The following is a 27531-nucleotide window of genomic DNA, read 5'->3' on the forward strand; positions in this document are numbered from 1 at the left end:
AAGGACTGCACTTTCATTAGAGATACACACACACACATACAACTGGTAGCAAATTTAACCTAAGGATCACCACACCTTAGGCAAAGTGAAAGGTTGGGAAGAAGAATCCTTCATGGTAAGATCAGCCTGTGCAGGAATTAAATTCATGTTATTGGGATCACTTTGCATTGTATGCTAGCCATCTAATCAACTGAGATAAGCTGGATTTCTGGTTTAATGCTGTGATCTAACTTTGTCCAGTCATAAGATCTCCCCTTGACCAAGGCATGATGAGTCTCAAGTTAAATTACAATTCATCTACCTCTAAGGAGGCAGCAGCCCTATGGTCCAGCAGGACTACAGGACTTTACTGTGGGATACAAGCTGATGAAAATTGCTATGATGTAATAAGGATTACGTTTATCAGCAGACAAGATATGAATTGGGAAAAGATTGATACTGGTACCAACATTAATAAGTACTCTCACAGTGATAGATAGCAAATCAGTTTGGAATTTAGCTTAGTGGCAATGGTACATAAAGGTTTTATACAGCCTGGTTTGGCTTGACTGAGTGCTCAGGAAAATGTGTAGAGATGGGAGTAACAAAATATATTTTATTTAGAGTATGAAATAGGGCTTAGAACATAGAACATAGAACATAGAACAGTACAGCACAGAACAGGCCCTTCAGCCCACAATGTTGTGCTGACCATTGATCCTCATGTATGCACCCTCAAATTTCTGTGACCATATGCATGTCCAGCAGTCTCTTAAATGACCCCAATGACCTTGCTTCCACAACTGCTGCTGGCAATGCATTCCATGCTCTCACAACTCTCTGTGTAAAGAACCCGCCTCTGACATCCCCTCTATATTTTCCACCAACCAGCTTAAAACTATGACCCCTCGTGCTAGCCATTGCTGCCCTGGGAAATAGTCTCTGGCTATCAACTCTATCTATGCCTCTCATTATCTTGTATACCTCAATTAGGTCCCTTCTCCTCCTTTTCTCCAATGAAAAGAGACCGAGCTCAGTCAACCTCTCTTCATAAGATAAGCCCTCCAGTCCAGGCAGCATCCTGGTAAACCTCCTCTGAACCCTCTCCAAAGCATCCACATCTTTCCTATAATACGGCGACCAGAACTGGACGCAGTATTCCAAGTGCGGTCTAACCAAAGTTTTATAGAGCTGCAACAAGATCTCACTACTCTTAAACTCAATCCCCCTGTTAATGAAAGCCAAAACACCATATGCTTTCTTAACAACCCTGTCCACTTGGATGGCCATTTTAAGGGATCTATGTATCTGCACACCAAGATCCCTCTGTTCCTCCACACTGCCAAGAATCCTATCCTTAATCCTGTACTCAGATTTCAAATTCAACCTTCCAAAATACATCACCTCGCATTTATCCAGGTTGAACTCCATCTGCCACCTCTCAGCCCATCTCTGCATCCTGTCAATGTCCCGCTGCAGCCTACAACAGCCCTCTACACTGTCAACGACACCTCCGACCTTTGCGTCATCTGCAAACTTGCTGACCCATCCTTCAATCCCCTCATCCAAGTCATTAATAAAAATTACAAACAGTAGAGGCCCAAGGACAGAGCCCTGCGGAACCCCACTCACCACAGACTTCCAGGCAGAATATTTTCCTTCTACTACCACTCACTGCCTTCTGTTGGCCAGCCAATTCTGTATCCAAACAGCTAAGTTCCCCTGTATCCCATTCCTCCTGACCTTCTGAATGAGCCTACCATGGGGAACCTTATCAAATGCCTTACTGAAGTCCATATACACCACATCCACAGCTCGACCCTCATCAACTTTTCTAGTCATATCCTCAAAAAACTCGATAAGGTTTGTGAGGCATGACCTACCCCTCACAAAGCCGTGTTGACTGTATTTGATCAAGCCATGCTCTTCCAGATGGTCATAAATCCTATCCCTCAGAATCCTTTCTAACACCTTGCAGGTGACAGACGTGAGACTTACTGGTCTGTAATTGCCGGGGATTTCCCTATTTCCTTTCTTGAAGAGAGGAATTACATTTTCCTCTCTCCAGTCCTCAGGTACGACTCCAGTAGAGAGCAAGGATGCAAAGGTCTTTGCAAGTGGCGAAGCAATTTCATTTCTCGCTTCCCAAAACAGCCGAGGACAAATCTGGTCCGGGCCTGGCGACTTGTCAATCTTAATGTTTGACAAAATTTTCAGCACATCAGCTTCCTCTATCTCTATCCATTCCAGCATGCACACCTGTTCTTCAAAGGTTTCATTCACTACAAAGTTCGTTTCTTTCGTAAAGACAGAAGCAAAAAACTCATTTAGGCCTTCCCCTACCTCCTCAGACTCCACACACAAGTTCCCTATGCTATCCCTGATCGGCCCTACTCTTTCTTTGACCATTCTCTTATTCCTCACATAAGTGTAAAATGCCTTTGTGTTTTCCCTGATTCCTTCTGCCAAGACTTTCTCGTGCCCCCTCCTGGCTCTCCTCAGACCATTTTTGAGCTCTTTCCTTGCCTGCGTGTAATCCTCTCTAGCTGAACTTGACCCTAACTTCCTCCACCTTATGTAAGCTACCTTCTTCCTTTTCACAAGAAGCTCCACCGCTCTCGTCATCCAAGCTTCCTTTATCTTACCCCTTCTTGCCCGTCTCAGAGGGGCATATTTACTCATCACTCGCAACAACTGTTCCTTAAACAGTCTCCACATGTCTATAGTTCCCTTACCATGGAACAATTGCTCCCAGTCCATGCTTCCTAACTCATGTCTAATCGCGTCATAGTTTCCTCTTCCCCAATTAAATATCCTCCCATTTTGCCTAATCCTCTCCTTCTCCATAGCTATGTAGAATGTGAGGCAGTTATAGTCACTATCACCAAAATGCTATCCCACCACAAGATCTGATACCTGCCCCGGCTTGTTTCCGAGCACCAAGTCTAGAATGGCCTCTCCCCTCGTCATGATTTAAATAAAATGTTCTTAAAATCTTATGAAGGAACAGCAAGTGACAGGAGATGCTTAAACCAAATCCGCGCATCTTCTCACCTCATACTGTACAATAATATTCTTCAAGGTATGATGAGATGCATCATAAGTATCAAGTGATATGCATTACGTTGCCTAGCATGGCTGATCTCGCAGCACAAGAATTGGCATCCATGAGAGGTTAAAGGCCATTGGCAACAGCAAGATTAAACACAACCACAATATTACATCCTGACACATCCTCAGTCCTGTATTATTATCAACCAATAGCCCATCTTAGTTCAAAGGAAAATTTATAAGTGTGTGTGAAAAACAGTGACATGAGGTTTAATAACCCATCTAAATTGTCCAACCATTTCCCTGAATGGAGTATGATTTTTTTCTAGGTATTTTTGCTATCTATTTAGATATGTAATATCTATAAGATGTGGTGCAACAACTTAGCAAACATATTTGGACAGGATCTTTCAGCCTCTCCCTTCCACCACCGAGGACAAAAAAGAAGTCATGGGAAAATGTCTGATTCCCCTATAAGCTATACATCACAATGTGCATCATGTACGCAACCTACTGTCCCCTGGTTATTGCTCAATCGCAGTCTCTGAAATCTTATAATTATTCAGCAGAAAAGATTCAGAAGTCCGAGGGGGAAATCCTCCCCCAGTTTCTCAGGGTATTTGTGGATGGTTCTTGTGATAATTACAGTCTTAGCAGCGTTACCATATTTCGTGTGCAAATAAATTGTTGCCATTTCAGCTCAAAATTACTTCCTTGAAAATATGCCAATATTGCTTTTTAAAAATGTTGCTTGCCACTTGTAGATAATCAATTTTATTTCATTTGCTGAATTCACATTTTGCTGACCAAAATAGCTTAGTTAACCTTCACTTGAGAGAAATAGATATCCAAGAAGCTATAAAAGTTCCTTTAGTCATTTGTGAGAGGTAGAAAGCTGCAAAGGATCAAATGCAGTACAGTTTACTGCCAGATGATTGGGGAAGCAGGGATAATGATGTTATGAAAAGCTGGATAGTTGCAATGTTTCTCAGCTCAGTGCTGGAGAGTAGCTCATTCTAAGCTAGATGTTGAATGAATTGTTACATTTCCATTAACATTAATTCATTGTTTGAACAATGAGTTCATGGATAAAATAAACATCCTGTCAAGGATAAGAGACATTTTGTAATTGAAATTTGTTACTTGGTGACAGACAATATCACAACAGATAACAAACTGTAAATCTCTAAATTATTATCTTGCTTTTATTTTTGATTGCAGATACACAGACAATGAACCCAGGTTTCTCCTGGGTTAATAAATCTATTCAAATGCTTTCAAGCATCACCAGGAGCAATCAACATTTGCCTGCAAGCAAAGTACCCCCTTTTAACATGACAATAAACCTGTCTGCTTTAGAGAAAGATTTAATTACTGTAGGACTATTATAGTCAGCAAAGCATTAAAAGATACCATCCCTTTTTATTCCAGGCATAGGATTATTTTGACAGAGCTGACAGTGGTTCCTGCTGTTGGGAATGCCCCCAGAATATCACCGTGACAACGACTTACTGCAAGCATACCGCTTCAAATAGGATCGCCAAAAGGGCAACATTGACATTTCTGTTTTTTCCAATTATTGTTCCTTTTCCTCCTAACTTTTTCCTCCAGTTCTACGTCTACACTAGAAATGTACATCATTTCCCTAGGAATTTGACTGAACCCACTCCCAGACAGCTGCTAATTGTGGCATTTAAGTAGCTGCCTGACGAATTACCCAGGTTACTTATCTCAGAATTTCTCTCAATTCTTTTCACTTTATGGGTAGCTTTGTATTTGCTACTATTTCCGACCAACATGGCTGCAAGCTAAAAACTTGGGTGAGTGAGAGGTCTGGAGCCTTTTTGTAAAATCAGACAATGTAAATTTGTGTTTTGTTTATAAATCATAACCAGAAAATGAACTCACCTGTTCTTTCTACAGAAGCTGCTTGACTGGTAATTTAGTCCCAAATTCTCTCTTGCCTATTGGTTGGGCAAATTAAAATTGAGGCAATTGCTTCTAAATATTTGATTAAGCTACTATGGTAGAGTGGAAACTAATCTTCGAAAATTCCCAGCAACTTTCTGATGCATTGGCAGTGCATAGACCTCCAATGCAAGAAGTATCATCAACTAACTCAAAATCGATTGGGAGTTGTAGTGATTATAAAAAGGTCAGCCAAATGGGCCTCATAGAAAAGGAGTTCCCACTCATGGGGCTGTTAGCCTGGTCCAATCAGGGAGCTATAGCTGATTGATATAAACAGAAGTGTCAGAGCTTCTAAGATAATAAAATGTGAGGCTGGATGAACACAGCAGGCCAAGCAGCATCTCAGGAGCACAAAAGCTGACGTTTCGGGCCTGGACCCTTCATCAGAGAGGGGGATGGGGGGAGGGAACTGGAATAAATAGGGAGAGAGGGGGAGGCGGACCGAAGATGGAGAGTAAAGAAGATAGGTGGAGAGGGTGTAGGTGGGGAGGTAGGGAGGGGATAGGTCAGTCCAGGGAAGACGGACAGGTCAAGGAGGTGGGATGAGGTTAGTAGGTAGCTGGGGGTGCGGCTTGGGGTGGGAGGAAGGGATGGGTGAGAGGAAGAACCGGTTAGGGAGGCAGAGACAGGTTGGACTGGTTTTGGGATGCAGTGGGTGGGGGGGAAGGGCTGGGCTGGTTGTGTGGTGCAGTGGGGGGAGGGGATGAACTGGGCTGGTTTAGGGATGCAGTGGGGGAAGGGGAGATTTTGAAACTGGTGAAGTCCACATTGATACCATATGGCTGCAGGGTTCCCAGGCGGAATATGAGTTGCTGTTCCTGCAACCTTCGGGTGGCATCATTGTGGCAGTGCAGGAGGCCCATGATGGACATGTCATCAAGAGAATGGGAGGGGGAGTGGAAATGGTTTGCGACTGGGAGGTGCAGTTGTTTGTTGCGAACTGAGCGGAGGTGTTCTGCAAAGCGGTCCCCAAGCCTCCGCTTGGTTTCCCCAATGTAGAGAAAGCCGCACCGGGTACAGTGGATGCAGTATATCACATTGGCAGATGTGCAGGTGAACCTCTGCTTAATGTGGAATGTCATCTTGGGGCCTGGGATGGGGGTGAGGGAGGAGGTGTGGGGACAAGTGTACCAACCTCCGGATACAACGCATTATCCTCCGACACTTCCGCCACTTACAATCCGACCCCACCACCCAAGACATTTTTCCATCCCCACCCCTGTCTGCTTTCCGGAGAGACCACTCTCTCCGTGACTCCCTTGTTCGCTCCACACTGCCCTCCAACCCCACCACACCCGGCACCTTCCCCTGCAACCGCAGGAAATGCTACACTTGTCCCCACACCTCCTCCCTCACCCCCATCCCAGGCCCCAAGATGACATTCCACATTAAGCAGAGGTTCACCTGCACATCTGCCAATGTGATATACTGCATCCACTGTACCCGGTGCGGCTTTCTCTACATTGGGGAAACCAAGCGGAGGCTTGGGGACCGCTTTGCAGAACACCTCCGCTCAGTTCGCAACAAACAACTGCACCTCCCAGTCGCAAACCATTTCCACTCCCCCTCCCATTCTCTTGATGACATGTCCATCATGGGCCTCCTGCACTGCCACAATGATGCCACCCGAAGGTTGCAGGAACAGCAACTCATATTCCGCCTGGGAACCCTGCAGCCATATGGTATCAATGTGGACTTCACCAGTTTCAAAATCTCCCCTTCCCCCACTGCATCCCTAAACCAGCCCAGTTCATCCCCTCCCCCCACTGCACCACACAACCAGCCCAGCCCTTCCCCCCCACCCACTGCATCCCAAAACCAGTCCAACCTGTCTCTGCCTCCCTAACCGGTTCTTCCTCTCACCCATCCCTTCCTCCCACCCCAAGCCGCACCCCCAGCTACCTACTAACCTCATCCCACCTCCTTGACCTGTCCGTCTTCCCTGGACTGACCTATCCCCTCCCTACCTCCCCACCTACACCCTCTCCACCTATCTTCTTTACTCTCCATCTTCGGTCCGCCTCCCCCTCTCTCCCTATTTATTCCAGTTCCCTCCCCCCATCCCCCTCTCTGATGAAGGGTCCAGGCCCGAAACGTCAGCTTTTGTGCTCCTGAGATGCTGCTTGGCCTGCTGTGTTCATCCAGCCTCACATTTTATTATCTTGGAATCTCCAGCATCTGCAGTTCCCATTATCTCTGTCAGAGCTTCTGTTCAGTCTCTGAGAGCTGGCTCTGATGATGCTGAATCATTGTCAAGGACTCTCCATGTGTAAATAAAGGGTGACTCGATGATGGGATACTGGCCTCTGAAGAGTTATTTCAGAAGTAGTCCATCAAGGCTCCTGGCAGTCAGATTAAGTCTAGTGCAACCTCCAGTAACAATCCAGGGGACCGCCATGGTAATGTATCTGGCTGACGTGATCTTTGTCAGTGGTATCTGCCTCTGCGGTCCAAGGACTGGGTTATGGGCACTCCTTTAGTACCATAGCAACCAGACTAGGTGTTTGAAGCTAACATGGTCAGGGAGATGGATAAGTCCCAGCGAAGGGTCTGGGCATGTTGTGTTTAGGGTTACCTAGTCAATCGGTCAAGGAGTATGGCCATGGTCAGTCCATCAAGTCTGTTTGTAAAATATAAGAGAGGGGAGTAATTTGTGTTAAAGGGGTGTAAGAACAAATGGTGCTGTGGGACTAAGCCTCAGCAGGTTACTCTTCAGGAAAGAGACCTTCAGGTTCTGGAAAAAGCTAGAATAAAATTGTGAAAGAGAGTGGGTGGCAACAGGATCTGCAAGACAGCGATATGGTGAAGTTTGGCTGGGAAAGAGGTAATGAGGGAAAGGGATGTTATCCATGGTCAGGGCACACCCCAGCTACAAGGTGGTTGCAGTGAATGACCACATCATGTATGATCAACGCCTACGCAAGGACTGGGTAGGAAAAGTAGCCAGATGTAAGTGCATGTAGACAAGTTGAGTGTGAACTTAGGAAAGTGAGAATCCTGTGGGTTTTATGAGATGGACTACTAGGAAAGGTACTTTGCTATTTGTGAGCTCACCAGCACGTTTAGTCATGTTAAGGGCTCACCATCACCTTCCGGCATGATGTAAAGCAAAAGTGCGCATTGGGGAAGAAAATGGCTGGGAAGAGACTTAGAGGGGATGGGTAAGTGACTCAACCTGCGAGAGAAAGGGCTACTGCAATCACTGATCATAGAGTTTTAAAAGGGAAAGAACATGGAATGTACAGCACACAGGCATGCAGGCTATCTACTCCCTGAAGTAGCAATTCCCCTCTCTATATGTTGCACAGCTAAAGGTGTTGATATGACCCAATGTCTTGTGTATACATAGATTTCCCTGCTTCCAGATGGTGCAGTGGATTCTAAGTGCAGACCTTCATCCATTGAGCCTTAGCTGTGGCCATGAAGTGATGCTGGATGGCGTGACAATTCATTTTGGGCCTACACAGAATTAATAATAACAACACGTATGTTTAAGACACATGCTTTATATATAAACTGAGGATAAAGTAAGAGCCATTGACACCCATTTCACCAAAGTGTGCTCAGTAGGCTTTCTTCTTTTTCTCCCTCACACTGTGTCTCAGTGTACTTCCTTGTTCCACAGCTGGGTGGAAAGGATCCTACTTGGAAGTGAAGCCCATTAATCCTGGAGGTTTTGTAAAGCCCTGAGATTGTTTACATCTCGACATTTCACAGATGGTGAGGGTCTTCCTACTGAAGGTGAGTTGACCATGCTCAGGCTGAACTTCCAAGGGTCCAGGGATGGCATGCAGGGTGGAGGTGGAGGGTTCAGCCACCTCTAGAATGTAAAGTACAGAGGGGCCTGTACATGGCTCCTTCACCAACTGGGAGCTTCCTGGCACTAGCCTGGCTCCTTGTGAGGAAGGGACAGATGGTGTAGTGTTAAGGTTCCCCACCTCTTCCTGTTGCCATGACTTTGGTCCTGCAGACCAGTGGGTGAGGTGATGGAGAGAATGTTTGTGTATATTTCCAGCAACTTCTGAGGGTGCTGGGTCCTCCCAGCAGCTGCCAATCTCTCCACAGAGTTGGCTGGTTTGTTATATAATTCCCTGCACTGATGCAGCTTCTGGGCAATGAGAGACATTGCATCTCAGATGCCTTTCTGCTCTTCCTGTTTCTCTCTGTGCTTGTGGGTGCAATCCCTGTTTGTTAAAACCACAAGGTCCTCTCCTGCCTTAGACTGAGCAGTTGCTTGGTCAGGGATGTTTCTTCGTCTACCATCTGTTGCTGCGGGGTGCTCGCCAGATTAGGCTTCAGGAGTGTGGGAACACAATGTTCTCACTAAGGTGTCAGTATGTGGGCTGGTCTGGTGTTGAAAGATGCTGCGTACAGTTTTTCCAATGGTTTCTCTGAGGCCTCAGTACTATTGTCCTCAGACGTCCGGGGGTGGCTTCTGCGGGAGATGGATATTCCTCCATAGATACTGTGGGAGGCTCCTGAACCTGCAAGACTCAAGACAGGAAAAGGCATTGGATCCAATGTCCAATGAATGAGACTGACAGTGTAGTTAATGGGAGAGTGGCAGCGGAATGAAATGTGGAGCTTACTCAATAGGTTGGATATCAATGTTTTTACATCCCTGGTCGTCATCTTGTAGGGGGTAAGGAGCCAAAGGCTGAGGACCCTCCCCCCCCATCCAAACTGAAGAAGTATCACTCTTCATTCTCCTGCCATTCCCCCATTAACTACACTATAGGTCTCATTCATTGCACACTACTTCTAATCACTGGCTCCATTGCCATGTTTCTCTCTCGTGTCTTGTAGGCACAGCCAGCTTTTTTCTATCCTGTTATATGCTGTTTTCTCCTATAGTGACAGGAAGGGCAGAATGAGTGAGGGAACAGTGGGTGGCATGACTGTTAGTGCTAGACCATGTGAGGGTGAATTAGTGAGGTGTTTTGAGGGAATGAGGAGGCAACACAGAGGGCAATGTGGATTAAATGGTGTGGGAGGTTGGCAGGGAACGAGTGAGGGAAATTGTTTTATGTAATAGTGAGAGCGGCAGAGCATGAGCCTTGGTGGGAAGTGGGTGCAGTAAGTGTGAGGGATCAGAGAGAAATGTGTGGCACTGGCCTAGATGCAGCTGAGAAGGTCATTGACCTTTTTGTGGCATTGGTGGCCATTTCTTCACAACCTGGAGATGATGCCAGTCAGGATAACAACACCGAACCATGCTGGCAGGATCTGGTGGCACAGCCTCCTCTGCCAGTCCTCCAGGAAAAGGACTTCTCTCCTTTTCACCACCCTGTCCAGCAGGATCTCCAGGTCCCTTTCAGAGAATCTCAATGCCATCTTCAACTTCTCTGCCATGTTCCAACTGTGATGTGGAGATGTCAGTGTTCAACAGGGGTAGACACAGTCAGAAGTCACATGAGGCCAGGTTATAGTCCAACAAGCTTATTTAAAATCACAAACTTTTGGGGTGCCGCTCCTTTGCCAGATGAAGTCAACTTGAAGCCACCTGGCAAAGGAACAGTATTTCATAAGCTCATGATTTTAAATAAATATGTCGGACCATAACCTGGTGTCATGTGACTTCTGACTACGTTCCAACTACGTCATTTGATGAGTAACCTAACTTCAGACTGTCAGCACTTGTCTCTGAGAATTGGAGATGCTGGTCTTTTGGCAGATATCTGCTGCGTGGTGAGTTGTTTCAGAAATGGCAAGATCAGATGTGACAGATGCCATAGGAGTGGACTAGATAACAAATGTGGTGAGTTTGATAATAAACACTGAGAAAACCCATTAGATCTTGCAGCAAAAACCCTCCAAAAAAACTCAGTGCAACTTGGTCAAAGTGAAAGAAACATACGGCTCAGTTCTGAGGAAGGGTCACTGGACCTGAAACGTTAATTCTGTTTTCTCCTCCACAGATGCTGCCGGACCTGCTGAGCTTTACCAGCAAGTTTGTTTTTCTTCCTGATTTACAGCATCCACCATACTTTTGGTTTTTTTATATGATTCAGTATCTTATCTATTACCTTATGTTTTATACAATCTTATGCAGCATATTTGCTTTATTCCCAATGCTGACCTCAAATCCTGCACACACTGCAGAAGGATCTTTTCTTTTAATCACTGGTCATGACAATTTATTTGCCAGTGGTCATTTTAATGTTTTCTCTGATTTTATCAGGCTTTCGAGGATGTGATTACTGCATTACCCTTGTCTCAACACAGTTGAAAATAGAATATAGGAGATGGGAGTCTTCAAATCATCAAGAATATATCCTCAATTCCACTATGGCTGATATATAACATCATGAACACAGAGCACTATTGCAACAATATCTTGTTCTTCCCTGTAAACTGTAAATAAGAACATCGAAGAATGGGGAATAATAGGACTGAAGTGTAGAATAGCACCATCTTGTGGTCAAGGATGTCATTCCCACTGCATGTATGTATTGTAATTTGGCCGGAAATATGTGGTCATTGATAGTGAGCTGTCGGCATCCAGCACCACTGTCTCTGAGACTGACCATAACTTCAGGGTGTCTGACATGAGCAGATTAGTACAGAAACCCTAAAACTGTGTACTGTTACTCAAGGTTTCACAACAGGGTACACGGTGAACCTTGTACTGTGAATCCCTAGTAAAGAACATGGCCATCAGTTGCTGTACAGTGAAACGTGTGAAAAGGTCATCAGAAAGATTTAGTTGAGATTTACTTTCTGGTCAATGTGACCGTCCTTGCCTTTCTGCTGACCAGAAAATCATGCCATTATTTTCATAATTTTGGATTTTTTTGCAAAATATTTCTTTATTTATCTTTATTTACTTTAGCTGTTGTCACTGTTAACATATTTTAATCTTTTTTTTCAATGTATCATCTTTTGAAATTCCATCTTAACCCTTCATACAGCATGTACTTAGTGAGTAGAGAGAGACTGAGAAACAATTACCAGACCTTTACCAATGATACTTAACAACCAGCTGCTCACTGACACACAACTGTAATTTAAGCTTACTCACCCTTCAATTTTCACGTCCTAATGAAACCTAGCACCGACATTTAAAAGGAAAAGAACTGTTTAAAAGAAGTCACACACCACCCTACCAACCTCCGGATACAACGCATCATCTTCCGACACTTTCGCAATTTACAATCCGACCCCACCACCCAAGACATTTTTCCATCCCCTCCCCTGTCTGCTTTCCAGAGAGACCACTCTCTCCGTGACTCCCTTGTTCGCTCCACACTGCCCTCCAACCCCACCACACCCGGCACCTTCCCCTGCAACCGCAGGAAATGCTACACTTGTCCCCACACCTCCTCCCTCACCCCTATCCCAGGCCCCAAGATGACATTCCACATTAAGCAGAGGTTCACCTGCACATCTGTCAATGTGGTATACTGCATCCACTGTACCCGGTGCGGCTTCCTCTACATTGGGGAAACCAAGCGGAGGCTTGGGGACCGCTTTGCAGAACAACTCCGTTCGGTTCGCAACAAACAACTGCACCTCCCAGTCGCAAACCATTTCCACTCCCCCTCCCATTCTCTAGATGACATGTCCATCATGGGCCTCCTGCACTGCCACAATGATGCCACCCGAAGGTTGCAGGAACAGCAACTCATATTCCGCCTGGGAACCCTGCAGCCATATGGTATCAATGTGGACTTCACCAGTTTCAAAATCTCCCCTTCCCCTACTGCATCCCTAAACCAGCCTAGTTCGTCCCTTCCCCCCGCTGCACCACACAACCAGCCCAGCTCTTCCCCCCCACCCACTGCATCCCAAAACCAGTCCAACCTGTCTCTGCCTCCCTAACCGGTTCTTCCTCTCACCCATCCCTTCCTCCCACACCAAGCCGCACCCCCAGCTACCTACTAACCTCATCCCACCTCCTTGACCTGTCCGTCTTCCCTGGACTGACCTATCCCCTCCCTACCTCCCCACCTATACTCTCTCCACCTATCTTCTTTACTCTCCATCTTCGGTCCGCCTCCCCCTCTCTCCCTATTTATTCCAGCTCCCTCTCCCCATCCCCTTCTCTGATGAAGGGTCTAGGCCCGAAACGTCAGCTTTTGTGCTCCTGAGATGCTGCTTGGCCTGCTGTGTTCATCCAGCCTCACATTTTATTATCTTGGAATTCTCCAGCATCTGCAGTTCCCATTATCTCTAAAAGAAGTCCCTGTTTGGTACACAAAAATACCTCCTGACTCTACTCAATTTTCAATATCTGGACTGTAATTTTTTACTGCTCTATGAAACAAATAGCAGTAATTTATGGACTAATTTTCCAAAGCTCATGCCGTTGAGAATAAATGTTGTGCTGGGAACTTTGCACTTTAACTCCTTTATTTAATAGTGCACATAGCTGGGCTCAGGGCTGTCCCCTTGCAGGGCACTCTACTGACAGCCTGCACAATGGGATGGCAAATATCTAGTTTTGCTACAATAAAGTGATGTAGCCTTTTTAATAATAAACAGCTGCAAGTGAAAGGGAAAGTACTACAAATCTGTCCAAAACTACTGTGTGTAAAAACTAAAATCAGCAAAATGATGTTGGGGATCAAAACATTTTTAACTCAGAGTCTTGTCAATAGGGGAAGAGAATAAGGGAAAGCATGAAATGCAGACCCGTCAGAATCATATGAAGCCATTTAATGGATAGTGAACTAGAAATGCTGCTGCGGCAAAATGCTCTCTCTTCGGACACTCTTGTCATCACCCAGGTTCAGCACTACAGGACCTACAGTGTGGAGCTGGGGAAACGTTGAACAATAGCTAAAGACCGTAACTAGTTACCAAGGCAATCAACCACAGGTTTATGGATGAAGCATTTTACACCATTGTGTTGCCTGTCAACCTGCTATACTTATCATGCATGCACATACTTCAACAGAGCATAAGTCTTTAATTGCAACTTACAACTAAAGCACATGGCAGAATGATATGCTGAAGTTCTACACACAGAAGATTATTTAAATATAGGAGGCAGATTTCCTTCCCTAAGGGCCTTAATGAATCAGATGAGTTTATAACAATTGACAGAGGTTATACACTCATCGTTAGAGCAGATTTTAACTTTCTGCCATCGGCAGGATTTGAACACATCATCAGCTCATTCACCTGGTACTCTAGATTACTAGCCCAGTGATATTACCACTACAGCACTACATCCCACTGAATATTGTTTAGACTGTTGGTCCAGATCCACATGAAAATGAGAAAGAATCTTAAAATGTCTTTCTTTGTTAGCCAATGTATCAGTTTGCTACCTCTTTAGGCAGCAACTTGCCTGATTCTGTAAATGATACCCAAACTCCCTGAGAAGGGACAGTGAGACTACTGGTGACTCGACTGCCAGTGGATTTTGTCCAACCAATCTGTTCATGGATGTTAGTACACACTCCTGGAGCAGGTGGGACTTGAGCCAGGGCCTCCAGGCTCAAAGGTGGTGACATTATGACTACACCACACAATGCCTTTCAGGGAAGGTTGCATATTGAAGGGAGGCTGCAGGGGTCCTTCTAATAAAATAGGCATTGATACCTGACATTGGCCAGTTTTTCTTAGTCACTGTCAGGAGTATTGTTGGTTCTTCCACTAATTATCTCCCTGGCATGCCAAGCTTCATTTTGAAGTGCCTTAGTCATTAAGTACAATGAATTGAGCACTTTTAAAAACCATTCCTCCTCATTCATTTCACATGAAGTTACCAATCAGTATGCACTCTATAACAATACAACTGGATGCCTTGTCACTGCTTGAGATGAAGTGAAAGCTTGCTTTCCAAGAATAGCTATTCAGATCCTTGTGTTATTATGAAAATTCTCCAGACTTTCTGAACAAACACTTCCAAAAATGAAATGACGTTATGGAAATCCCACAAAACAGCTCCAATTCTTTTTAGGAGTACACTTAAATGGACATGCAAATTGAGCAATATCAAATTCATATTATTAGTTTTATGCCTGGGGCTGTGAACTAGAAATCTCCTCCTTTGCTTCCTTTTACATCCACTCCATGTTCTGTAATGAGTGGATTGTGCAGTCCCATTGTAAAAGATAAGAATTCACTGCAAGCATATTTGCATAACAGATGCTTAGACAAATTACGCAAGAATGTAATCTTGAAACTTCATTAGACTGCCCAATCCATGACTCTAGCAGGATCAAAAAATCCTGATCCTGACTGAATTGGAACTGATTTCTTATCAGATGAGGGAGCATAAAGAAATGGGCAGAATATCTTTGTAAGAGAATGGATTGGTGATTGATGTTATTCCTCACATAGAATACTGAGTATTTAGACAGAAACTGAACTAGTCCCTGTGCTGATTCAAGCCCACTGAAAGCTACAAAACCACCAGCTGCTGCATAGGAGGATGCTTTTGCATAAACGCAATCCAGTATATTCATTTTGACATGGCACTACTCGTCCATCACATAGAGTGGGTCACACAATTGCCCTTTTGCAAATGGTGAACATCACAAAATTACAAACAAGTTGCAGGGGCAAATGAGTAATGCATTTGTAAGTAATTAACTGTCAGGAAAACACATTAATTGTAGAAGGTGAAGTTTATAATTCATTACCTCGGTACAACAACTGTCTCAAACAGCTCTATCAATTTCCGAGAAATAGACTCCTTTGTCTTTTTTTGTACCTTGTAAGCAAGCTCACTCCAATTCTGGCAGAATGGCACATCATATGAAGCATGAAGCCAGCTCAATTCTGCAATACAATGATTAATTTTCGATTAAATAATGACAAACTTTCTGTCCCATTGGTTGTGGAATTTACCACATATGTCATTCTCTGCTAAATAACGTATTTTTTTTTATAATTGCTCAAATAATTGCAGAAAAACACCAGAAAATCTTTTCCTTCTCTTACAGAAAATCTAATCATGCTTTTACAAGAAATCTCTAAGAAGTGCAATTGTAGAAATTCACTTGAAGACAAATCAATATGAATCAGTGGCCTGAATTGTTATTCTGCTAAAAGAAGTAGGCAAGATGGTCCAGATTGCAAATAACTTGTAAATGAGTAGCATTTGTATCATCAACAGCCACTGGTGAAGTGCCAGAAGGCTAATTTGGTGCCATTACTTAAGAAAGGCTGTAAGAAGAAGCCAGGGAACGATGGACCAGTGAACCCTGCTTAAGTGGTGAGTAAGTTGTTAGAGGAGATTCTGAGGGACACGATTTACATGCATTTGGAAAGTAATTAGGGATAGTCAACATGACTTTGTGTATGGGAAATCATGACTCCCTAACTTGTTTGAGATTTTTGAAGAAGTGACAAAGAAGGTTGTTGAAGGCAGAATGGTAGAAGTTGTCATGTGGACTTCAGCAAAACATTTGACATGGTTCCACATGGTAGACTGGTTAATAAGGTTAGATCACCTGGGATCCAAAGGGAAGCTAGCCAATTAGATACAAAATTGGCTTTAATGTTATAGACAGAAGGTGGTGATAGAGGATTGCTTTTCAGATTGTGGTGTGTCACAAAGATCACTGTTAGATCCACCGCTTTTCATCATTTATATTCAGATTTGGATGTGAATATCAGAGGTATGGTTTGCAGATGACAACAACACAGGCACTGTAGTGGACAACGGAAAAAATTGTCTCATAATACAATGTTATCTTGATCCGATGGATCAATGGCTGAGAAGTGGCAGATGGAGTTTCATTTAGATAAATGTGAGATGTTGCAATTTAGTAGGGTAAACCAGGGCAGAACTTTATACAATTAATGGTAGAGCCCCAGGGGCTATTGCCAAACAAAGAGACCAGGGATGAGGGTATCTAGTTCCTTGAAAGTGGAATCACAGATAGACAAGGTGGTGAAGGTGGCATTTGGCATGCTTGCCTTCATTGGTCAGAACATTGAGCACAGGAGCTAGGAAGTTATGTTGTGGCTGTACAGGACATTGGGGAAGCCACTTTTAGAATACTCCATACAATGCTGGCCACCTTTCAGAAAGAAAGGTGTTGTTAAACCTGTGAGGATGCAGAAAAGATTCACAAGGATGTTGCTGACTCTGGAGGGTTAGGGTTACAGTTACAGGAAGATGTTGAATAGCCTGGGCCTAGAACTTCGGAGGCTGACAGGTGATCTTTTAAGGTGGATAGGGTGAATAGCCAAGGTTGTCTTCCTTGAGTGGAGGATCCAAGACTAGAGAGCATAGGTTTAAGGTGAGAGGGAGAGATTTTAAAAGAGACGGATGGGTAATTGTTTCACAGAGAGGGTGGTACATGTATGGAATGAGCTGCCAGAGTAAGTTGTGGAGGCAGGTACATGTAAAAGACACCTGGATGCATCTATGAATAGGAAGGGTTTAGAGTGATATGGGCCAAATGCTGGCAAATGCAACTGCATATCGAAATATCTGATTGGCGCAGACATGTTGGACTGAAGGGTCTGTTTCCGTGCTGTACGATTTTATGACTCTGGAAGAGGCCATAACATAGCATGACTTTGATACCTGATCTATTATCTATCTATGTGACATACAAGGTCTTTGGAAAAGCAGAGGAATCTGGATTGATTGTAAAGGTTGTCATTGTGTAATTTTGTGGGAATTTTTTCTTAATAATTCATGTTATGTTGGCATACTGGGCAAAACTATCTTAATTGACCATCAGACACCTTAGGACTCTTAAAGTATGGCCTCAGGACACTGCAAATAAAAATACTGCAAGTCTGTTTCTGGGTAGTTAACATTCTTCCACACTGTGATACTGCATAAAATTTGCAGATTTTTCATTTCTCATGGACATTAATGAACCAGTTGGGTTTTTGGACGTAACCACTAGTTTCGTGATCATCATTATTGTTTACTTGCTTTTCATTCCTAATTTATTTATCTGAATTTAAGTTTCCTAGTTGTTATGGTGAGATCTGATCTCAGATTTCTGGCTCATTAGCAAAGGCCTCTGAGTTATTAGAGTGGCAATATAACTACTCTGATATCAACCCCAAATGTGAAAGGAACTTCCATTGCGAACAGTGTGTTGGAAGTGAAGTGTTAGTTTGTGGCTTTGGTGGGAGGGAGATTTTTGGGTGCAAAAGCATAGGGATTGGCAGTTGTTAAGTGTTGGAGAGGTATTTATCTGGATGTGTAAATATTCAGAAAGGAATCAAGTAGACAGTAACAAGTAGAGGCAAGCAATCTTTGACACAGAAGGGTTTCTTTTGTTGAAAATCTGACAATGGGATGAGAGATCAGCAGAGTGAATGCTGGAATTTAGGGCTATGAGTGAAGAAAATGGTCAGACTTGGGATTTCATTCAGGGGAATGTTGGGTTTTGACCACATTGGTGATGGTTTATGGACTAGTGCTATTGGAGATATCAAAGGATTTGGGAAAATTAGGAATGTGATTCATATAGGAAAATCAGGATAGCTACAACAGGAAAAGGTAGGAAGAAAATGCTGATGGAACGAGTGAGAGACAGCATAAGTTGATATTGGACAAGTAACCCAATTGTTGTGGAAAACAACATCATCCCACTTGGTATTACATTTTAAGAGCTCAGAAGGTCATGGATCTGCAGCCAGTCATGTGGTAAGTATAAGCCCGCAGTAAACAAAATAAGGAACAGCAGGTTACAATTTGGGTGGTTATTTTTCTGATCATCCATTGTCCTTTTGCCAGAAGTGGACACGCTGGAGAAACAGCATATAAACTACTTACAGCATTTCTCCACGGTATCAGCAGATTTTCAGTGTGAACAATTAGAAGATCTCTTATGGAAATTCACCACCAACAAATTTAAGCATGACACCCAGGTGTAACAAGCAATGGAATGAAAATAGCAGGAACAGAAAGTATTGTTTGACATATGCAGTATATAAAAGACAAATTTTATTTTACTAATCCATGCATCATTTCATAGAAATAAGTTTGTAGATTCCACATCTTGGAACAAGTCCTACTGGCACAGAATTATTCAGATGTTTAATTAGCAGAATGTTTAACAACCCTGTAATACTAACCATCTTCACAAATGAACAATACAAAAATGTATGAAGTAGGAGCAGGAATGAGCCACTTGGCTTCTTGAGCCTGCTCTGTCATTCAATAAGGTGATGGCTCATTTGATCATTTCAAATTCCCACTGCCCATGATAATATTTGACCCCTTGTTAATCAAGACGTCACCAATCTCTGCCTTAAAATGATTTCAAGACACGGGATGAATCATGTGTTTTTTGGCTATGTCAATTAGGTTTCATGTAGGGTTTCTCTCCATGAGGCCTGACAGGTTTTCCTGTCACATCTGAACAAATTTGCTTCATTAATTACCTAGCCTACTCCTACGGCACCATTCTTGCCCAATTCTAGCCTGATTCTACAACTTGCCTGTATCTGGTACTACTCTCTGCTGTTGGGATATCCCAGAATGGATCAGCATCACTGTGTGCCATTTTTAAAAGTCTGGTGAGCAGCCAGACAAACATTGTCAGTGCAGAGCTGCCCAGTTCCTGACATCTGCCACAGATATGGCAGAGAAAGGAAAATTTGCACCCCGCTTGGCAGGCAGTCACCTGGGGGTTCTGCTGGATGAGGTAGTGCAGAGGTGCAATGTTTTCTTCTCTCAGGACTAACAGAGGAGGCCACCATACCAGCCTGTCCTAAAGTTGCAGAAGAGTTAGTGAAGCCTTAGTTGTATACACAGCAGTGTAGAACAAAGATTATTGCTCTGTTCCACTTGTTATGGACCAGCCCAAACCCCTCATAATAAATCAAGGAAATAGCCTGCACCCTAACTTTTTCTTCTTTTAACAGCAAATGTAAGGCATTGAATTCCAGATGCAATCTGATTGGTCAAACTAATCAGCTTAATTCTTTTATTTTTATTTGCCCACTTCAGTTAAAATATAGATAAAAAATAAAATAAAAGAATTGGATTAACTAATTCTATCAAAATGCTCAAAAAAGTAATATGTTTGTTAACTGCTACTGTTCAATCGTTCCAATACAGCAGCATTCTGTAAATACCCTTGGCAAAAGCAAATTTAGCAAAATAGATCTCCTGTATTTGTTGTCCAGATGAGGAGAAAGGAAAACCTCAAAAGCAGAAAAGAGAGAGCTCGCGCTTTTGCAGTAGCAAAGAGCGGGCCTTCCCCAAAATCCCGGTCCAACTGAAAAGCGAAACCTGTTTGTTGTCTGTGTGATCTTGACTCCATCCACTCTTGCTTTTTCTTCTTTAAAATAACAAAGCCAGCTACATTGCTGGGCTGAGAGCAGACAGCTCAACTCCAAGTTTACAAAACTTGCTTTCAAATGAAACAAGACAGAACAATTCCATCTGAAAGGCTCATCTCGTAAAACACTCCTCCAGCATAACCTTCTCTCTGATACCACACACTCACTTTATCTTTGCAGCTGTCTCCACTTCTTATCAAGGCTCATCGTCTACTCAATCACTATCAACATCTTCCCCCACTTGCTCTCACCTGTTGCATCCTCCAACACCACAAACTGTGTATGCCTGCTACACTGCTTACTCACCCTCTGGGGACACCTCTCTACCTGCACCATTAGTAACAGCTGTGCCACCCACTTTCATCTCCCATTATACCTGCCTCTCACTAATTCCAGGAGGAAAGTAACCCCCCAATAAAGAGTCAAAACACATGGCATGCTTTCTGACATTCAGCTCCTAACCTATTATGTGGAGACTATCCTGGCTCTGGCCATCCAGAGTGGCTGACTGATTAGTCCAAGCTCATAGACTGGTATCAAAGGCTGGCCTTCGCTTCCTTCACCAGAACCTTGTGATCAAAGGCTATCTCTCTTGACTTGATTAAGGACTGCTAATAACCATGACAAAGTTCTCGCCTTTGTGTCTGTGCTAAATAGCAAAGCATACAGAGGTACTGTGATAACAAAGTGTGAAGCTGGATGAACATAGCAGGTCAAGCAGCATCTCAGGAGCACAAAAACTGACGTTTCAGGCCCAGACCCTTCATCAGAGAGGGGGATGGGGAGAGTGTTCTGGAATAAAAAGGGAGAGAGGGGGAGGTGGACAGAAGATGGATAGAGGAGAAGATAGGTGGAGAGGAGAGTATAGGTGGGGAGGGGATAGGTCAGTCCGAGGAGGACGGACAGGTCAAGGAGGCGGGATGAGGTTGGTCGGTGGGAAATGGAGATGTGGCTTGAGGTGGGAGGAGGGGATAGGTGAGAGGAAGAACAGGTTAGGGAGGCAGGGATGAGCTGGGCTGGTATTTCTGACTGAGAGGCAAGGTAAATCGAGACAAGTCAGGGATGGTGCGAGCATCCAAATAGGCTCAAAGTAGGTGAGCCCAAAGAGAGCAAGAAAACAGTCCAGTGGTGTAATTTGGTCCTTCATGTGCCAGGGGCATGTTGCAACAGGCAAGAGTCCTTGCTGAGGAATTACAATGATAGTTTCTGTAGTGATCACAGGTACAACATTGAAGTGCAAAAATATACTGTTATATGCTCAGAGGATGGAACACATTGGATGTCATTGACATGATGATGGGGTGCATGTAGCCAGTTCCCATTTAGTATTCCCTGAACTATTGGTTTCTCCCGTCTTTGGCGCAACTGGAATAGCTGAATACCTACTTTGACATCCATGTTTAGAATTGCTCATATCTAGTTTGCTCACAGTGGATGGTAGGAAGGAAAGCCACAAAACTTGCAGTTAGTAAAGTTGTTCATAAGTAATTGTCCCCCTTACTAGATAATTTACCACTGTTTAGCAGGAATTTCTCCTGGGTGTCCGGAACTTAGTTAAAAAAATTAATGAGTTGCTTCCAGTGTTGAGAAAGGTCTCCCTGGATGTCTTGTACAATTCCACCAGACCTTTTTTTGCCTTTATTCATTAATGGGATGAGGGCATTGCTAGCTAGGAAGCATTTATTGCCCATCCCTAATTACCCAGTGGGCAGTTTAGAGTCAACCACATTGCTATTGATCTGGAGTCACATGTAGGCCAGACCCAGTAAGGATGGCAATTTCCTTCCCTCAAGAACATTAGTGAATGAGAAGGGTTTTACTGACAATTGACAATGGATTCATGGTTACCATTAGATTCTTAATTCTAGACATTTCACTGAATTCAAATTCCACCATTTGCCATGGCAGGATCTGAGCCTGGGCCCCCAGAACATTTCTGGCCTCTGGATTAACAGTCCAGCAATGATACCAGTAGGCCATCACTTCCCTTTCGATATTCCATATTGCTCTGGCCACTATAAGATTCCACCCATGGCTTCTAACATGTTTTGAGAAAGACAGTTCTAAAGACTTACGGCTTGTGACTGCGATTACAAAAAATTCTCCTCGTCTCTGTCTTAAGTGGGTGGACACTTACTTTAAAACAGTGACCCATTGTTCTAGAATTTCCACAAGAAGAAACATCTTTTATTCATCCACTCAATCAAGACCCCTCAGGATTTTACACGTTTCAATCAAGTCACACATACTCTTCTAAACTCCAGCACCTGCAAGCTGAACCTGTTCAACTCTTCTCCTAAGACAACCTGCTCATTTCAGGTATTAATCTAGTAAACCTTTCCCCAACTGCTTCAAACACATTTTGATCCATCCTCAAGTAAGAAGACAATACAGTACACAGCACTCTAAATGTGCTCTTATCAATGTCCTGCGTAGCTGAAGCATGACCTTTCTACTTTTGTATTCAGTCCCTCTTTTACTGAATGATATTATTCCAGTAGCTTTACTAATTACTTATTGAATCTGCATGTAACCTCATGTAATTCATACACTTGGACACCCATATGCTGCTAAATCTCATAACCGCAATCTCTGAATATTTAGATAATTTGCTCCTTTTTATTCATCCTGCCATAGACTCATAGAGGTATATAGCATGGTAACAGACCCTTCAGTCCAACTCATCCATACTGACCAGACATCCTAACTAAATCTAGTCCCATTTGCTAGCATTTGGCTCATATCCCTATAAACTCTTCCTATTCATATACCCATCCAGATGCCTTTTAAGTGTCGTAATTGTACTGGCTTCCACCACTTCCTCTGGCAACACATTCCATACACACACCACCTGCTGCATGAAAACGTTATCACTTAGGTCCCTTTTAAAGCTTTCCCCTCTCACCTTAAATCTGTGCCCTCTAGTTTTGGAATCCCCCCACCCCACAGAAAAGACCTTGTCTATTTATCTTATCCAAGACCCGCGTGATTTATAAACCCCAATAAGGTCACCCCTCGGCCTCCGAAGGTCCAGGGAAAATAGCTCCAGGCTCTCCCTTAAATCAAACCATCCAATCCTGGCAACATTCTTGTAAATCCTTTCTGAACCCTTTAAGTTCCACAACATTCTTCTGATAGCAGGGAGACAAAAATTGAATGCAGTACTCCAATAGTGGCCTAACCAATGTCCTGTACAACCGTAACATGACCTCCCAACTCCTTTTCTCAATGCAATGTCCAATAAAGGCAAGCATACCAGACGGCTTCTTCACTATCCTATCTACCTGCGACTCCATTTTCAAGGAACTATGAACCAGCACTCCAAGGTTTCGATCTTTAGCAACACTCCCCAGGACCTTACCATTAAGTGTATAAGTTCTGCCCTGATTTGCTTTTCCAAAATGCAGCACATCACATTTATTTAACTTAAACTTCATTTGCCACTCGTTGGTCCATTGGCACATCTGATCAAAATCCCAAAATAGACAATTTCACATGATACTCCTTTTGTTAGACATTTTTCTTCCCCCATTTACCACCTACTTATTTACCTTCGAATGTCCTTTTTAAAAACTTACTTTCCTGTCTACCTTTGTGTCAACAGCAAAAGTAGTAACCATACCTTTGGTGCCTTCACTCGAGTCATTTACATAAATTATAAAAAATTTGAGGCCAAGGCACTGATCCTTAGGATACACTGCTTGTCACATGTTGCCAAAAAAGAATGTCCCATTTACAACTACTCTCTGTTTCCTGCTAGCTAGCAAATCTTCTGCCTATGTGTTATGTTAACACTACGCCATGGGGTCTTATTTTCCACAATAGCTGTTAATGCAGCACTTTAACAAAAAGTCTTCTAGAAATCTAAATACAATACATCAACTGGTCCCCTCTATGCACATCACATTATTTCTTCAAAGCACTCCAAAGAGTTGTTTATAGATGAGTTTCCTTTCACAGAAGTATGTTGGCTCTGCTGGCTACCCTGAAATTCTCCGTAAGTACTCTGCTTCTGACACCTTCTCAATGACAGACATTAAGCTAACTGGCCTATAGTTTCCTGCTTTCTCTCCGCCTCCCTTTTTGAATAAGGAAGATACATTCTCTAAATACAGATCCTTATTTTTTCTATTTTGACAATTACAAATTCTTTCATAGATAATAAAGTGTGAAGCTGGATGAACACAGCAGGCCAAGCAGCATCTCAGGAGCACAAAAGCTGACGTTTCGGGCCAAGACCCTTCATCAGAGAGGGGGATGGGGTGAGGGTTCTGGAATAAATAGGGAGAGAGGGGGAGGCGGACCGAAGATGGAGAGAAAAGAAGATAGGTGGAGAGGAGATTATAGGTGGGGAGGTGGGGAGGGGATAGGTCAGTCCAGGGAAGACGGACAGGTCAAGGAGGTGGGATGAGGTTAGTAGGTAGGAGTTGGAGGTGCGGCTTCGGGTGGGAGGAAGGGATGGGTGAGAGGAAGAACCGGTTAGGGAGGCAGAGACAAGCTGGACTGGTTTTGGGATGCAGTGGGTGGAGGGGAAGAGCTGGGCTGGTTGTGTGGTGCAGTGGAGAGAGGGGACGAACTGGGCTGGTTTTGGGATGCGGTGGGGGAAGGGGAGATTTTGAAGCTGTTGAAGTCCACATTGATACCATTGGGCTGCAGGGTTCCCAAGCGGAATATGAGTTGCTGTTCCTGCAACCTTCGGGTGGCATCATTGTGGCACTGCAGGAGGCCCATGATGGACATGTCATCTAAAGAATGGGAGGGGGAGTGGAAATGGTTTGCGACTGGGAGGTACAGTTGTTTATTGAGAACCGAGCGGAGGTGTTCTGCAAAGCGGTCCCCAAGCCTCCGCTTGGTTTCCCCAACGTAGAGGAAGCCACACCGGGTACAATGGATGCAGTATACCACATTGGCAGATGTGCAGGTGAACCTCTGCTTAATATGGAAAGTCATCTTGGGGCCTGGGATAGGGGTGACGGAGGAGGTGTGGGGGCAAGTGTAGCATTTCCTGCGGTTGCAGGGGAAGGTGCCGGGTGTGGTGGGGTTGGAGGGCAGTGTGGAGCGAACAAGGGAGTCACGGAGAGAGTGGTCTCTCCGGAAAGGAGACAAGGGTGGGGATGGAAAAGTGTCTTGAGTGGTGGGGTCGGATTGTAGATGGCGGAAGTGTCGGAGGATGATGCGTTGTATCCGGAGGTTGGTGGGGTGGTGTGTGAGAACGAGGGGGATCCTCTTAGGGCGGTTGTGGTGGGGGTGGGGTGTGAGGGATGTGTTGCGGGAAATGCGGGAGACGTGGTCAAGGGCATTCTCGACCACTGTGGGGGTAAAGTTGCGGTTCTTGAAGAACTTGGACATCTGGGAATTGCGGGAGTGGAATGCTTCATCATGGGAACAGATGCGGCAGAGGCGGAGGAATTGGGAATAGGGGATGGAATTTTTGCAGGAGGGTGGGTGGGAGGAGGTGTATTCTAGGTAGCTGTGGGAGTCGGTGGGCTTGAAATGGACATCAGTTACAAGCTGGTTGCCTGAGATGCAGACTGAGAGGCCCAAGAAGGTGAGGGATGTGCTGGAGATGGCCCAGGTGAACTGAAGGTTGGGGTGGAAGGTGTGTGTGAAGTGGATGAACTGTTCCAGCTCCTCTGGGGAGCAAGAGGCAGCGCAGACACAGTCATCAATGTAATGGAGGAAGAGGTGGGGTTTGGGGCCTGTGTAGGTGCGGAAGAGGGACTGTTCCACGTAACCTACAAAGAGGCAGGCATAGCTGGGGCCCATGCGGGTGCCCAAGGCCAAAATTAATTTTACCTGTTTTGTAGTATTGAGAACTTAAAATAAATGTCCACAATAGGAAATACTTTACACTAAATGACAAACATAAGATATACAGTATGCAGTTGTGCTTTTGTAATGTGGTCCACCCACCATTTTTGATTTTCTCCAGCTTTTCCTGTAACTCGCTTTTTTGAGTAGATTGAACTGACTCCAGGCCTTTGGCAGTGAAGGTTTTCAATTGTGACTGTAACTTATTCGTTAAAAGATGTAGCTCTCTCTGGGCCAAAGAAACAAACAATCATTTATTTAAAAAAAGCAGCTGAACAAACCCATCATACCAAGTCAGCTATATCAACTGTTCCCATCTAAGGATTCCATATTGAGGTTTGATAAATGGCCATCCACCTTCAATATTAACTCTGCTGTAATCCACAGATATTGTCTGATTTGTTGAAGTTTTCCAACTTCTATTGTTCTCATTCCCACCACAAAAGCCAAAGGATGAAGGAAGGGGAAGATTATCCTAGTTGATTATTGAAACATTTATGTGTCTGTCTGGATTTTTTCCAAGGTTGCTGCAGAACCCTAAAGGAAATAAGATGCATTGAAGGAAAAATTCACTGCAATCTGTTTTGTGCCTGAGGAACAAGTAGTCAGGAGGCAAAATCTAAGGTTTATTCAATGATTTGAAGAGTGGAGTTTGCAAATGGAAGAGCAGCTGGTTTGCCGAAGGAAGGGCTAAAGCCGTTTTCCATTTGATGTCCTGCAGTGGTTGTAGGATGCTACGACATATAAAGTTCTTTTAACAGCTCTTTAGTGACCTAACCAGTAATCCCAAAGGGCAACGTAGGAGATGTTCAAAAGAATGGCTGCACAGTTGCTTTCAAAGGTATATTTTTGTGAATCCACAATGAAGAGTGGTACTTCTGCTGGATCCACAAATGTAAAGTGTGCCAATGCTAGCCTGGGTGAAGCATCCTTGGAATTCCTACCTTCCCTCTATCTGTTTCCTGTGGGCTTTAAATAGGCCTGCTTGGTGAGAGAGGAGCTGAAATTTTATTACGTCGCTCCTGGTGAGCTGCATAAAGAATGTAATGCATTGTTTCCCTTCAACTGAATGACACTGATGTAAAATGTTGCATCAAAAATAAATTTAGAGACAGACAAACGGTTGGAGACACATTAAATCCTTAAAAACTGGAGTGTAGGCTGAACAGATCATGGGATCTGCTAATGAGATTTTAATATATGCAGAAAATGATCTTAAGAACAAGAAAAATGCTGAATTTGTACAACTTTACATTACGGTACTGATCAAGTATGGTTTGTAGCTCTGGACAGTTTATGAAAAGTAAGTACCAGAACCATAAAGAGGTTTTAACGAAAATTCATTTGAACGTTGAGGGATAAGAGTTTACAGTTGAAATGAAGAGCTTGAAATATTACTGTTTTTTTCATTTGGGCAGAGACAGTTAATTGGGTGATCTAACAAAGACTTTCAAAATTATGAAAGATTTTGTCAGGACATGTTGCTAAAGATCATTTCTG

At 43.8% G+C, this 27531-nt stretch overlaps 1 protein-coding gene across 3 annotated transcripts in view; it reads right to left on the reverse strand.

Moving 5' to 3' along the window:
* Nucleotides 1-27531, reverse strand: part of LOC125460951 (uncharacterized) — a 109910-nt gene that overhangs the window by 62240 nt on the left and 20139 nt on the right. For all 3 annotated transcript variants that reach the window (XM_048549192.2, XM_048549191.2, XM_048549190.2), the window contains 2 exons: nucleotides 26134-26260; nucleotides 15597-15735 (listed from right to left, as the gene is read on the reverse strand). In XM_048549192.2, coding sequence (XP_048405149.1) covers nucleotides 15597-15735; nucleotides 26134-26260 — 266 coding nt within the window. The remainder of the gene's footprint in view (nucleotides 1-15596; nucleotides 15736-26133; nucleotides 26261-27531) is intronic.

This window comes from Stegostoma tigrinum, chromosome 18 (assembly GCF_030684315.1).
Source record: "Stegostoma tigrinum isolate sSteTig4 chromosome 18, sSteTig4.hap1, whole genome shotgun sequence".
NCBI classification, from domain to species: Eukaryota; Metazoa; Chordata; class Chondrichthyes; order Orectolobiformes; family Stegostomatidae; genus Stegostoma; species Stegostoma tigrinum.